This window comes from Charadrius vociferus, unplaced genomic scaffold, assembly GCF_000708025.1.
Source record: "Charadrius vociferus isolate BGI_N301 unplaced genomic scaffold, ASM70802v2 scaffold347, whole genome shotgun sequence".
Lineage (NCBI taxonomy): Eukaryota > Metazoa > Chordata > Aves > Charadriiformes > Charadriidae > Charadrius > Charadrius vociferus.
In genome coordinates, this window is record NW_009649306.1 from 1,167,373 (window position 1) to 1,180,842 (window position 13,470).

General features: G+C 38.7%; 1 protein-coding gene across 2 annotated transcripts in view; it reads right to left on the minus strand.

Moving 5' to 3' along the window:
- The window catches only part of ATP6V1H (ATPase, H+ transporting, lysosomal 50/57kDa, V1 subunit H), a 46,922-nt gene that overhangs the window by 6,808 nt on the left and 26,644 nt on the right, over nt 1-13,470 (minus strand). For both annotated transcript variants that reach the window (XM_009889182.1, XM_009889183.1), the window contains 2 exons: nt 10,617-10,718; nt 6,074-6,187 (listed from right to left, as the gene is read on the minus strand). In XM_009889182.1, coding sequence (XP_009887484.1) covers nt 6,074-6,187; nt 10,617-10,718 — 216 coding nt within the window. The remainder of the gene's footprint in view (nt 1-6,073; nt 6,188-10,616; nt 10,719-13,470) is intronic.

The following is a 13,470-nucleotide window of genomic DNA, read 5'->3' on the forward strand; positions in this document are numbered from 1 at the left end:
CTAACTCATCTCATTCTAGCTAGGAACTGTCCTCTTAAGAAAATACATTAATTTTTATCAGGGACACAATCTACCTTGCCAAACTTTTCAGTTAATTAACTTCTGTTAACTACTAAAAAGGAATTCTTTTGGTGATGAAGGCTAAGAAATAGGATAAATAAATACAGTGGATTGCATTATCACATAGGCATTTTTTCCTAGATTTAAGACTACTCTACTAAGCATTAAGTGCCTGAGTGTTGGGGAAAAAAAAAAAAAAGCTGGGGGGAAGGCCAAACTTCATGGCTGCCAGTTAACTATCATTACACCTTCACTTCTCACTACCTAAAGCAAGGTACAGAAGCTATCTTAGGAGATACATGATCTGTGGAGAACAATGTTTATACCAAAGAAGAATAGTGACAAATGCTGAATATTCCATGCTAACTCTATAGAACAACAGGATCTAAATATAGCATACTGCAAACCCTAGGCAGTTTCACTTTTTTTTTTTTAATGTCTCTCTGCATTACCAGTCATTTTAAAATACGGAAAGCAAGTAATTTTGTCTGGGATGTGCACTCTGAAAATTATATATGAACCTGTTGCATATTCAAAGCTTATCTGAATTTGTTGCTTCATTCAGTATGCCATTTATTAATTTTACTTCCAATACCATACTTGATCATGCATCAATGATGCATCCTAACTCCCATTGTTTAGCATCCTCCAACATACTGCACTCTCCACGTTGGTATCAATTCACTGAAGAGCAGTTTATTCTAAAAGTCTGCCTGCTTAGAGGAGGTTTATAGCTCAGAGCCTGCACAGGTGAACGGACCCTGGGGAGATGAGGCATCATACCTGAATCCAGAGGTAAGAGATGCAATCCCTCACTAACAACAGCTCACTACTAAGGCATAAGCAGAAAGGTGAGACAACACAGTCCAATAGTTTAGTCAATGGGAGCAAATGCCGAAAGATGCTATGAGTTCTGCCATTAAAAATAAATGAGTTTGCAGTTGGATCCACCATGGTTTCAGTACCACTTGTATGAATACCGAAGAACTTTTGACCTATAGAGGTCAAACCACTGCATTTTACTTTGTTCACACAAATGTAAAGAAGACACATGATCCATCTCTGCACAGCTCAGCTAGACTGGATGTTTTATTAATTCTCTCTTATTTCTGACCTCAGGTCTGCAACTCCCAACAACACTGCTGCTGACAAAGCAAGAAAAAAGGAACATACTGTACTTACTACATAAGCAAACTTCCCTGGGCCTAACCCAGGTAGAAGACAAGGAAGTGGTGCAAACTAATACACTATGTTCTAGGTTACCAGCAAAATCATAAATAAATTATACATTAAATGCAGAACATCTAGAATTCACCTAGCTCTTCATCTAGCCCTTATTTTAGTGAAGTAATAGAAGGCTGAAATTAAACACTTTAAAATGAAGCCAGGAGACTACAGGTTGATAAACCTTAAGGACAGAAGATTATTCCCACTGCTCAACAACAGGCACTGAAGCTGCTCTGCACTGCCCTGAAAAACAATCTACTTCTCTCCATTGTTCACACAACAGAGACATGGACATAGTGACTGAGTGCATCCTCAGCAAGTCTTCCAGCAACATCAAGTTAAGTGGTGTGGTCAATGTGCTGGAGGGAAATGATGCCATCCAGAGGGACCTGCACGGGCTGCAGAGGTGGGCCTGTGCAAACCTCATGAAATTCAACAAGGCCAAGTGCAGGGTCCTGCACTCAGGTCGTGGCAATCCCAAGCACAAATACAGGCTGGGTGGAGAATGGATTAAAAGCAGACCTGAAGAGAAGGACTTGGGGGTGTTGGTGGATGAGAAGCTCAACAGGAGCTGACAATGTGTGCTTGCAGCCCAGAAAGCCAACTGCATCCTGGGCTGGATCAAAAGAAGTGTGGCCAGCAGGTCAAGCAAGGTGATTCTGCCCCTCTGCTCTGCTCTGGTGAGACCCCACCTGGAGTACTGCTCTGGAACTCCCAACATAGGAAAGACATGGACCTATTGGACTGAGCCCAGAGGAGGGCCACAAAGATGATCAGAGGGATGGAGCACCTCCCCTGTGAGGACAGGCTGAGAGAGTTGGGGTTGTTCAGCCTGGAGAAGAGAAGGCTCCAGGGTGACCTTATAGCAGCCTTCCAGTACCTAAAGAGGGCCTACAGGAAAGGTGGAGAGGGACTCTTATCAGGGACTGTAGCAATAGTATGAGGGGAGGGAGTTTTAAACTGAAAGAAGGTAGATTTAGATTAGATTTTAGGAAGAACTTCTTTACTGTGAGGGTGGTGAGGCACTGGAACAAGGCTGCCCAGAGAAGTTGTGGAGGCTCCATCCCTGGAAGTGTTCAAGGCCAGGCTGGATGGGGCCTTGAGCAACATGGTCTGGTGGAAAGTGTCCCTGCCCATGGCAGGGGTCCTGGAACTAGACTGGTCCCCTTCCAATCCAAACCATTCTATGATTCATAGAAAGAACTTGGGCTTCTAACTGTAGGTGCTCTGAGTCACAACATCCCATCTCTAAAGTTCAGTAAAATTTTGTGCCCTGAAGTACATGAAAGGCACATGCTTCATCTGTAGAGATTAACATATTGGGTTTCATTGAAGTAATGTATTAAGAGCTGTCAGTTTACAACTTAATGATTTGATTCTTTTAAAGTCTGTATCATTAAAAACATTGCTCCAACCAGCATTAGGTTCCCAAAACCCGTTCCTAATATTAAAATGATCAAGTTAGGTATTGCCTCTGAACACCAGCAAAGACAAGGAATAAGGAAACGATGTTTCTCGTACATAGTTAAAGTACAAATTAAACAAGACACACAAAAAATCTGCACCATCATTGCCATGCCAAACTTCCTCATCTGCCAAGAAAAGGTTTTTACCATCAGCAGAGGGTGCCACAACTAATTCAGTTAGTTCAAGTGATATTAAAACACAGGAAAAATTACCATTTAAATACACTAAGTGATGCTAAAAATATCCCTGCTTCATCAAGTGCACGATCATTTAACTTGCAAATGTAACTGGAATATTTCACCTGAACTTACCTCATCTGAAAAGGTGACAGCAGTTACTGCTTTTGCCAGCCTAGTTTCACCATTACAGAGAATGCCTGACAGTCAGATTTCCCCCCATTTATCCCTGACTTAAAAACCCCTAAGGAAAAGCCAGTTGAGCAGCCTGTAATGAACTATTCAAATTACTTTGGAGTTAACTGTCTCCAAGTTGAGTTATTAGCAATCTAATGATACAGCTGCGTTTTAAGCAGAATGCCACTTCAGCTGCCCCATGACTTTCCCCTCAGTTCAGAAACCAGAGGTTTTCCTTACTCTGCTGCTTCAGGCACAGCACTTGCACCAAGCCTCAACCTGGCAGAGCAAGCCCTTATCTTCTCATCCTTCTCTTAGTTAGCCTCCACATCTACAAAAAATCTGACTACCTGTCACGCATGTGTCAGAGTAATGCAGAGTTGTTCCATGTCAACTGAATTCAAGGAAAAAAAAAAAAACCACCACAATTTCTTTGAATGAAATAACTGGAATTCCAAAACACATAGAAGCAAGGGGAAAAATGCTTATTGTTTCCCCAGCTCTGAAGAGAAAGGTAAGCAAAACCTTGAAGTTACCAAGTAATCCATCTTATGACAAAGCAAAGCTAAATAAGCAGGCACTTGAACTGCGCTATGCAGCAGTTAGGGGACTCTGCTTTCTCTCCTCCCCACACAAACTATGAAACAGAAGAGCTCCTAACACGCATCAAAAGCCAGATCTATACAAAGACAGACCAAGCTTCCCACATACAAATGATGTGTCATTTCCTTAGCTGAAGCCATCTGATGTCCATTCCAGGGTGAACACTATTTTGGCAAACATAAGCCAAGGACAATATGTCCCAGAGGCTTGTTCCAATAAGAATTAAACAAGAACATATTCCCTGAAGTTGACAATATGAATCTGAAAATGGCACTAACTTAAACAGATCCTTTTTATTGACACCTTTGAAGATCTGAGGCTAGATGTAATTGCAGTCTCTCTCAGTCTCAAGTCTAAAGCTTCACAAACTGTGAAAAGCAGGCACAGAAATGTTCACGCCATTAAAAAAAACAAGACAAATCTAGAAAACAAGATGTGATGTTTTTAAAATTAGTATGCTTATGCTGAAAATGAGAAAAAGCCAAGTTAGGCATCCAGGAGAACTTTTACTACCAGTGAGGTTTGTGCTGGAGAAAGACCAGAGTTTTATATTTTTATTACCACATTTTCAAGACATCAGACACACGTGAAATAAGACCCGTCCCCCCTACAGAAGGTAAATTCAGTAATTAAGCCTTCCACACTGTAATCTCTATGTAGCTATAGCTGATTTATGATACTCAGAATGCTTCAAATATATCAGAACAGCATTGTGAAAAAAGCAGCATATCACCAAGCTGAGAAGCAGGGTGGAGCACAATATACAACACTGCCCCAAAACTAGGTTGCACATGACCACACATTTAGTCCCAGTCTCCATCTCCATGCACTCAGAAATTCAATGTCATTTACCAAAGTCCTCCTTAGGTGGAGAATGTTAACTCTGGATTTGTCATAGTACATTATTTAAATATGTAAGGTTTTCTCTGCTATAGAAGTTTCCCACAGTATAAGAGAAGGAGGAGGTAGGATAAAATTATTATAACATACACAAGAGTTAAAATTCATTCTCCAGAACAAAAGGGAGAAAACTAGCTTTGTTTTACAAAGATACACTGCAAGGAGAGGGAATAGGAGGTTTTTGTCAGCCTTGCTAGTCTGTCTTCTACAGAAAGTAGCTGACTTAAAGACCCTGTAAGAATGTGCTTGACAAACCTTGTTCCCCTACCACTTTCTCACTTATCATCACTACTCAGCATTTTAAAAAGACCACATTCTGTCAGAAGCGGAACAACTGACAAGAGTTATAGGTACTTCCAAGCACCAAGCTTTTCAGAAATAAAAAGTTATTTTAAGTTCAAAATTAAATTAGTTGTTTGTATCTCAACATCTATGTTCCAAAGTACTCAGATGTACTGTTGCATTTTATCTTTCTCTAAGGCAATGCCAAACTGGAAATAAAAGCTTTAGTGAAATCATAATTAATAACCAGATTAAGAATTCCTAATTAGTATTTTTAACTCTCCATACTTTGTGCTTAGCATACCTAATTAGTTTGGCAAGTTATACAAAGTTGTTATGCCAAGACTGAAGTTTTTCAGAAGTTCAGCCCTTCAATGCTTCACTATAAAGGTCCTGTGCTCTGCTGGAAAGGCAGCATCACCCATCAGCAAGTTCCATGGCAGAACACGTCAGGACCTCAGGGGTTTTGGAACTTTATTAGACAAGAAGAAATAGTCAACGAACAATGAAAGAAAAACCTCATTTCAAATGCTATTCTCAGAAACCAACAAAAGAGACACCAGCAAGTGATTTTCAACAACTTCTAACCAACCAGCCCATAAGCTTCTGCTACTCCAGGAGCTAAAGAAACGTTAAACTTGCATCCCTTAAAATGGCAACAGAAAAAAATAACATGTAGAGTGGGGGAAAGGACTAGAGCAAAGAACAATGCAAAAGAATGGTCAGACACGCACTTTGCAAAGCAACTGCCAATTAAGTACTTGAAACATCAACTGTTACAACTATATCAAGCTACTGATTCCTTCAGCTGAGATTAAACAAACTTTCTAAAATACCTACACACATCCATAACATTGGAGATTGTAGTTTTGCAAGCCTAAATCACAGCTCTTATTAAATATTAAACAGTTCAAATAAGTTAAAATATATTGTTCAAGTGAATTACTCCTGTGACATTCAATCATGTCAGGTCAAGCTACTCAATTCAACTGCAACAAACATACACAGAAAAACTAGCTAAGATCTTACACATTAACATCATAATGCTCTGTCATTTAAGAACTGCAGTCTTACCACATTAAAATGGTATTCCCACCTTAAAGAAATCTACTGCCTTGAATCCTCTCTCCACAGTCCAGTATTTCGTACTGTTAGTAGTATGTTAAATAGTCTTCACATACCAGTTATGAACCATCAGCTTCTGTACAGCCAGTAGTGCATTATAACGAACTTGCTGGTCTTCATGATGCATGTGGTTCATTACCAACTGTTTACCACCAAGTTGTTCAATCACTCTGAAAGACAGGAGGGGAAGGGTTTTTTTGAAATTACTTCAGCTTCTGGGTAGCTATCCCTATCCAACCACTTCATGTTCAAGGCATTAAAAGGTTAAGTCACAGAATATTTATTTTATTGAAAGTTCTTATTTCTTAACATACACATCTTACAAATGCATATCTCATACTGCCTACTGAAATTTTTTATTTGGTTTGGTTTTGTTGTTTTTTTTTTTTAAATTTACAACATCAGGAAGTGTTTGTACTGGACTCCTCTGTTTGCTACCTACTTCCATAAATTTTGAATTAAACAACATCAAGGAAGAAGTCTTTTTCAGAGAGGGTTATCTGCTTTATGCAGCTTGCTAAAGAACTCAATATTGCCTTGAGAGGGTCAGCAGGGTACAGCATGATCAATTATTATTTAGGAGGAGGTAGTTCTTTCCTCTCCATAAACTGATGATAACCAGGTCACTCCATTTTTTGTGAGATTAAAGCCCCAATCCAGTTCAGCACAGAAAAAGTGCTTGGAATCACACCAACACCTATAAGACAGCCACTTGGTACTCCTCATCATGCTTTTTGCCCTTCAAACTGTACTAGAGGCACAGCTATTCTTGCACAAGATACAAAACTGGCTGCTAAGTTACCATTTACAGAAAAACAGTATGTTTGAGCACATCTTTCACTGCAAACTTCACCATAGTAGTCAGTCATAGCTTTTTAATAGCTATACCAAATCCCACAGGAAATACCAATGAAACCCCGTATCACGTCATGAATATATAATTTCTTAAAAAAAAAAATCTGGAAGGCAGCACACCTAAAACCTGAAAAAGTATCACCATTCAGATGTCTCTCCACATGCAGCATTTTGGTCTGTCATAACAAGGGAAGTTTGGAGAGAATTTGCAAGGAATATACAAACTGATTACTCAGTGACTTGCATATGTTTTGGGTTTTTTTTTTTATATCTGTTCTCTCACAGGTCACTGAGTAGTTAAACATATTATTCTGTGAAGAGGCTACGATTTGCATTACTCTTAACCTGATATTATGCTGCCATTCTAAGCTTGCATTAGCTGTCTGCTTTTACTACTGGTCTTTTCATGGCCCAATTAATGCATTACTGCTGCACAACACAACATGTTTTTGTAAGCTGCAGAACAGTACAAAGACATAGTGTTGAGATGAAAAAAGAATTTCCTATTTCATTTTATAACCCAGTCAAAACCATCCTGGAGACCATAGGGAGTATTATTTCCCCAACAGTATTAAAACATATACGAAAGTTTCATACAACTGAAATGCATTCAGAAAAGTGCAGTTGTTTTTAGCTGGAAAATCCTCGCCAAAAATTCAAGCAGTTATTACTAATATAACAGATTCAAAAAAACTTTATGCTTGCCTTAAGCTGCCTCACATTTTTAATCGTGAGTTAAATATAAAACCACCGCACACAAAGACAAGACTATGAAATACAAACAAGAATTTTCTTCTCATTAAAGGACTGACTTAAACACTGAATTTTCAGGAATTGAAAGGAGGTAAAAAAAGGCATTATGCTCCTTATGCTAGGAGCACATAAGAAACAAAATGAAAAGTTAAAATCCTATAATCACAAATGGAAATAGAGTATTTCAGATGATAGTACACCACTGAAATTATGGCTGAGAACATGAAGAGTCAAAGAACAGCATTACCATTCTTGCATAACACTGCCTACTGGTACAAATCATTTCCCAGCCAGGTGTTTTAGACTGAGAGGTAAGCAACTATGAGGAAGGCGCACAGTGAATCCCGTTCCTTCAAATTCCAAATCTGCTCCAGACACTACTTTTAGCTCTGTTTTCCCTCTTCTCAACTTCTGCTTACTTTACAGCAGTAAGAGCCCCATTGGGCCAGTTATGGTACATGCGCATCTTCTGCAGGGACTGTTCCCTGTAGTAACAGTGCACTAAGCCAAAACTGTGGCCATTCAAACAAGTTTCTGGATGCTGAAGAGCCAGATTTTAACACAATCCATTTAAAGGCAGACAGAAGAAACATAAAATGAAGACAAATGCAAACAGTTTAGACTGTTACAGCAGAAAATATTAATATAAAATCCACACTACGTATCTAAAAGCAGACCAAGGTGGAAAAGGGAATGCAATTAAGCTGTTTCTGAATCATGAGCCAAAGAAAGGAATGGTTCTAGGTGCCAATCTCTTGTACATACAAAATGTAAAACCCATGTTCACAGCATTCAGCACTTTATTTCTGCTGTTACATTGTCAGAAAATGCATGTTGGTGAGCCTCATTAGAATCCCACAGTGCTACAGCCATGAGAATTTGGTCCACAACGTGCACTTTCAAAGGCAAGATAAAATTATTTAAGATGACAACATTAGAGAACAGCCAAGCAAAAATGTAGTATTTAGTTTAACAAACACTTTCTTTGTCTGACAAAGGGAAAGGTTAGCCAGAACTGTAACTCTAGGTCTCTGCTGTGCACAGTAGGCAAACTTAAGAAGTTTTAGGTTCTAATTCACCTCTACAACCTTTGAAGGCTGAAGGACGATCCAGTTAAGAGTTCAGGATAAACACTTAAAGGAAACAAAAGTATAAGACATTTGAATTCTCTTATTCTTCTAAACCAATAAATAGCATCCATTCTCAAAGTGAGTCATGCAATGAGAGTGTGAAATGCCAACCAGGCGTGGGAGCAGTAAATGACTATATATCAAAAGACATCATGGTAAGAAATGGACTATCACATGGAAACTAACACACAGTCCTTAGGTATTTTAAGCTCTTAGTCCTAAAATTGCTGAAGTAAGAATACACCCAATTACAATGGAAATTCTTTAAAAGAAAGAGATGGAGGCATTTTAGTTCGTCCATCAGAACTGAAAGCTAAATAAGCCACGTCCATAAGCAGAAAGCAGCTAAAGTATTAGAATCTGATATGAGAATGTGGGTTAGAATAGTATCTAGGACCACTGACGTTGATGGCCACTCCTTTTGAAGGCTAACACACTTCTGAATACGTTTAACAGCTTGGGAGCTGAGCGGAGCTGTGGTCCTACCACCAGCACATTTTCCCAACTACAGCCAGAGATACAGGTCCTGTTTATCCGTTCATCTGACTTCATAGCTTTGGTCCAGCAACTGCATGGCCATACTAGCCCAAGCATTACGCCACATTTGTGTAGGTGTGTGCAAGCTGCTTAAAGATCATGGTAAATGCCTAATGTAATGGTTTCAGACAAAGGGCAGATGAAAGCAGGGGCAACCGGTATTAGTCCTTCAGCTTTACCACTTGCAGGTAGCAGTATGAGTTTCCACGTTATTGGAGGATATCTTCTCTCTCCTCCAAATACCAGTTGTCATAAATCTCTTTTGGAAGACACAGGAGATGACTAGCAAATACACAGCACTGCTCGGTACAAATAGTACACACTGAACACCTCTGACCTTTCCCAGCAGACCTAGAAAACAGCTTGTTCCAATACTCTAAAAATACTCTCAGTTCAAGTCGCTTACAAGACTACAAGGGTTGTGAATCTTTCTAGAGTGAACAAATCTCTCCAGCATATATATGGCATGAAGTTTCAGTCTGTTGTTTATGATCCTATTACTGTCAAGACAGCAGTCTGCACAAGAAGTGTTCATGAAATTCCCAACAAGCCTAGAAGATCGTTCTCATCTTTCCCATTAAACCCTATGCAGAAACCAGAAACAGACCACTTCTTTGCTACAAAAATTAAGTCACCTGTCCCTTTGGGTGACTGATGAGCACGATTCCTGCAAAAACCAAAGGCCTCTTTCTTCTTCAGTGGTCTCCTTACCTTAGAGATGCAACTACTCAGCAAACAAACATCTTTGCTCACATGTTTTTAAAACAAAACAAAGCAAGAAAGTATAGCGATGTCTGTCTGTATATTTTGGCAAGAATTCAGGTTTACAATAAACATTAACACTTTCACTGAAATGTGTATCACTCGAATTACAATAACAATTGTTTGTGAGAAAAATCTCATCTCACTAATCTTAAGTCACAAAATAATTAATCATTGTTGAAATAGTCTATCCCTATTCTAAGCCAAATAATTCTAGTCCAATAGTCATAATAGAGGCTAAAAATGATATGTTGATTAAATTCTTAGTAGCTGCTCCGATTTCTTCTAGTCCATGTCTTCTGCTTTAGTCTAAACAACTTACTCAATATTTGTTTAGCCATAGGTTGACTGTCGAGACACTTAAATATTTTAAGTCAAAGACCTTGTTGGTATTTTCTCATCTAATCTAGTTGGTGTTTTCTCACACTCCCGGTGAATTAAACTTAAGCCTAACCTGCAATCCCCATGCAGCATAGTGTAATATAAATAAGCAAAAAAGCAACAGGCAAAGTATACATTCTAGCTAGTCTCCTGAGTAACGACATATTGGCATTTTTCTTACCGTTTCCCACGAGGATAGTGTCGTACATATTCTCCCACATCATGAGCAGCTACAGCCAGCACTTGTGGGTCATCAGAAACCTCCAGAAGTTTTGTCAGGATTCTAGGAAAGGATTTGAAACAAGTAAGTCCCAGTGTTTGGTTCAGGGTTTTTTTTTGTTTTGGGTTTTCTTTTTTATTTTTTTTTTTAAATCACTGATAACTTAACATAACAAAATCTGTAACCACAAAAATGCTTTACAAGTCACAGAAAAGCTAGAATAGAAGTTTTTCTAAATGTGCAGTTGCACTTAAAACAATGGAGATCCTGCCGTAATTAACAGAATTATTAAAAGCGTTCAGTAGATTAAGTTTAGTGAGCCGCATCTACATATGCCTACAACGAAGGTTTACAAAATATCTCCTTTTGGGTTTTTTTCATACATTGGCTTCAAGACCAACAGTTTTGAGTTCAAAATAAGCTGTACTAATCAAATATAAATATTTATAGAGTGGGACACAAACACAAAGCCTATACAAGGCCAACAGATGCTGCTGCTTCTGTGGCACAATAGACCCCAGTCAGGCTTGCACGCTGTTCCCAGCTCCTGCACTCAGGATCTTGCACTGAGGGATTCAGAACACGATAAGGTCACACTGCTCGTGACACAGCGAAGGGGGTATGAGAAGCCTGCTATCTATCAGCCTGCTACCTATCAGCCTTTCCCCAACTCTATTCCTCCCCTCACCTTTCAACAGTAACTATGGCTCAGTGCAGAAGACAAAAAGGACAGAATTTTATGCAGAACGCTGTTATACAGAGTCATTTAAAAATTAAAAGGCATCCTAGCAGTTGAGAACAAAACAGCACACTGCGTTCTTTGGTCTGTGCAATTGTGAACTTCTCTTGGTTCAAGACCATCAACATTATCTCAAAAACATCACTCATTCAGTCAACTGTTGTGGTCTAAAAAGCAGTTCTGTCCTAACTCACAGACTGAGATGATGAAAGGTATACCTTGTAACTGACTCCAATTCCATGTACTAGTTATTTTGTTAGCATGAACAGAAATACAGAGCTGTAAGAATTAGAAACCAGTTTCTCAACTCTTAATATTGTCTGCATCTTTTAATTAAGTAGTTTAATCAGTTTTAGTGGAAAACAGCTACCAGTAACACTGTTCTCTAGCCAGTAACGAGGAGGAGGAAAAAATGACAGATACGAAGGTTAGGCACTAATAATAAGTTTAAAAGGTTAAACATACAGATCACTGGAAAATTAGATTCATCTACACTTAGTGAAATGACAAATGTGTTCTAATCACAGAAAGTTAGTAACAAGCTGAAATAGGTAGGTAGGTTAAAAATTCAACTGGAATCAAAAAAAAACATTCTAGTAAAGTTAAATTACTGCAGCTGCTGCCTCCCTAGTGTGCAGAAAGTGACAGAAGTACTTTACCTTTGAAAAGAATTCCTAATTTGGACAACAAGTAGGAGCAGAAACTTGAACCATAACATTAATCAGAAGACACTAAAGATCCCTACAATGTTGTTGAACAAAACACTAGTCCAGCATCACTTGCTTAAGAAGTCAGTAACAGTAGAAGGCAGAAAAAAATAGGTTTAACAGTAAGCTTAAGTATATTAGAATTAGAAAACAAGTAAGCTGGCAGATAAGGGAAAATAAAATGATGTGGCCTGAAGCAAAGAAAGGATTGTCTATCCAATGCCTTACAATGCAAGACAGAAATTTTGAGCTGCAAGAATCTCTCCACCACCTTGTGGGGGCGGGGTTGGAAGCGGGGGTGGTTGGGTTTTTGTGGGTTTTTTTGTTTGGTTTGGTTTATTGGTTGTGTGGGGGTTTTTTGTGTGTTTATTCTAAAGGAACTATTGTAGATCACTGTCTTTGTGGCAGCACAAGCACAATAAATTTACCTAACAGTCCCAGAACCAGGAGAGATGGATACAGGAAAACATTGCAATTGCTACAGGAAATACTAAGCTTCAACATCAACTTCATGTTGAAGTTGGCAGCATCTAAAAGTTTTGAGTCTATAATCCTACATATTTAGCAATATGTCCTCAGGGAGCAATTTATCAGACTCGTTTTGGTGAGGTTTCAGGGCAGTCTGAAATGCACATAAAGCTCAGGATCAGCTTGCTCTTGCCATGCCTTCTAACATCTCACATGCTCCACTCGACCTCCTGATTTCTGTTAGGTCTGGCACTTATTAGCAAATACTGAACAGGAAGAACACTACATATTATCAGTTAGTAACAATGCAGTTAAACAACTAGAAGCTCCTACAAGCTGTTTAAGACCTAAACATCTTTTGAGTACATACTTTCAGAAGCCAACAAATAAGTCCTTGACTCCAAAAGGAAAGATAAGCTTCAGCTTCACTTCATCTAACAATCTACATACACCAAACAGTCCCAAGACAAAACAGACAGACTGCAATGTAATGCACCAAGTCAGATTTTCCATGGAACAGTACCACAACTTTTAACCCCCAAGTACTCAAGACAGGAGTCCATTACTCAGATCAACATCACCACATAACACAAAACTAAGACTAAGGTACAGTTAAAATATTTTTAATTACATCAATTATTATAGCTGTTTTTCAAGTGAAAGCATAAAAAGAGTCATGGCACAAATTTGCATGCATGTTAAGTTAGAGATATTGCCTCGATCATCATCAACACATTTTGGCCAATAAAAGCAAACAAACAATTCTGTGTTTGAACAAAATGAACCACACATAGTATGGATCATACATTCTGTAAATGGCAAGACGTTCTTGACTTGCTTTCATTCTAGACATTATTTCATGTTGAAATGTAAAACCTGTATTAGACACAGGTCCAGTTAA